At 70.1% G+C, this 572-nt stretch overlaps 1 protein-coding gene across 1 annotated transcript in view; it reads right to left on the bottom strand.

Annotated features, from left to right (window-relative positions):
- The window catches only part of CHKA (choline kinase alpha), a 23931-nt gene that overhangs the window by 3967 nt on the left and 19392 nt on the right, over nucleotides 1-572 (bottom strand). The window contains exon 5 of the mRNA XM_012725117.1: nucleotides 3-47. Coding sequence (XP_012580571.1) covers nucleotides 3-47 — 45 coding nt within the window. The remainder of the gene's footprint in view (nucleotides 1-2; nucleotides 48-572) is intronic.

Below are 572 nucleotides of genomic sequence, written 5' to 3'. Positions count from 1 at the left end.
GCAGAAATATCTGGCAAACTTAACTCCTCAGTATCTAATCGCCGGCTCTGGAAAGAGAAGCGAGTCAGGACACGGAATCTGCACAGGCCCCCGGGCGCAGGCCCGCGCGGTCTGAGGGCCAGGGGCCAGCGGCCAGGTCTCGGCCCCAGCCCCAGCCCCGGGCCGCAGCACTCTGGGGAGGGCGGCACCGTGCCTCGGGCCCCTGGGCTGAGGCGACCCTCCGACCGTGAGAGGGCCCTTCTCTCTCCCCGACCGCGCCGCCCTGACGTCAGTCTGCCCTCCCTGGGCAACGCTCCGTCTCCACGTGGGACCCAGCACCCAGCGTCTCCACCAGCCGGGACGCCTGCCGACGCATCACGGGACAGCGGGCTGGGGCCTCCGTGAGAAGCCGCGAGGAGACCGGCTCAGCCAGGCGGCGGGGCTCGCTGTGCTTGCGGCCGACTGAGGCCTGTTCATCCTCTAGTGAACTGCGCGAGTGACTGCTCTGGCATCAGCCCAGGGGGTGACCCTGGTCAGAGGAGCCTCAGCTCAAAGCGGCGCCGGGCTCAGCACCGCACGGCCGGAGGCTGCAC

The sequence above is a fragment of the Condylura cristata genome, unplaced genomic scaffold (assembly GCF_000260355.1).
Source record: "Condylura cristata isolate star-nosed mole 26May11 unplaced genomic scaffold, ConCri1.0 scaffold00015, whole genome shotgun sequence".
NCBI classification, from domain to species: Eukaryota; Metazoa; Chordata; class Mammalia; order Eulipotyphla; family Talpidae; genus Condylura; species Condylura cristata.
Note: the sequence above shows the minus strand (reverse complement) of the source record. Positions and strands in the feature narration are given on the sequence as shown.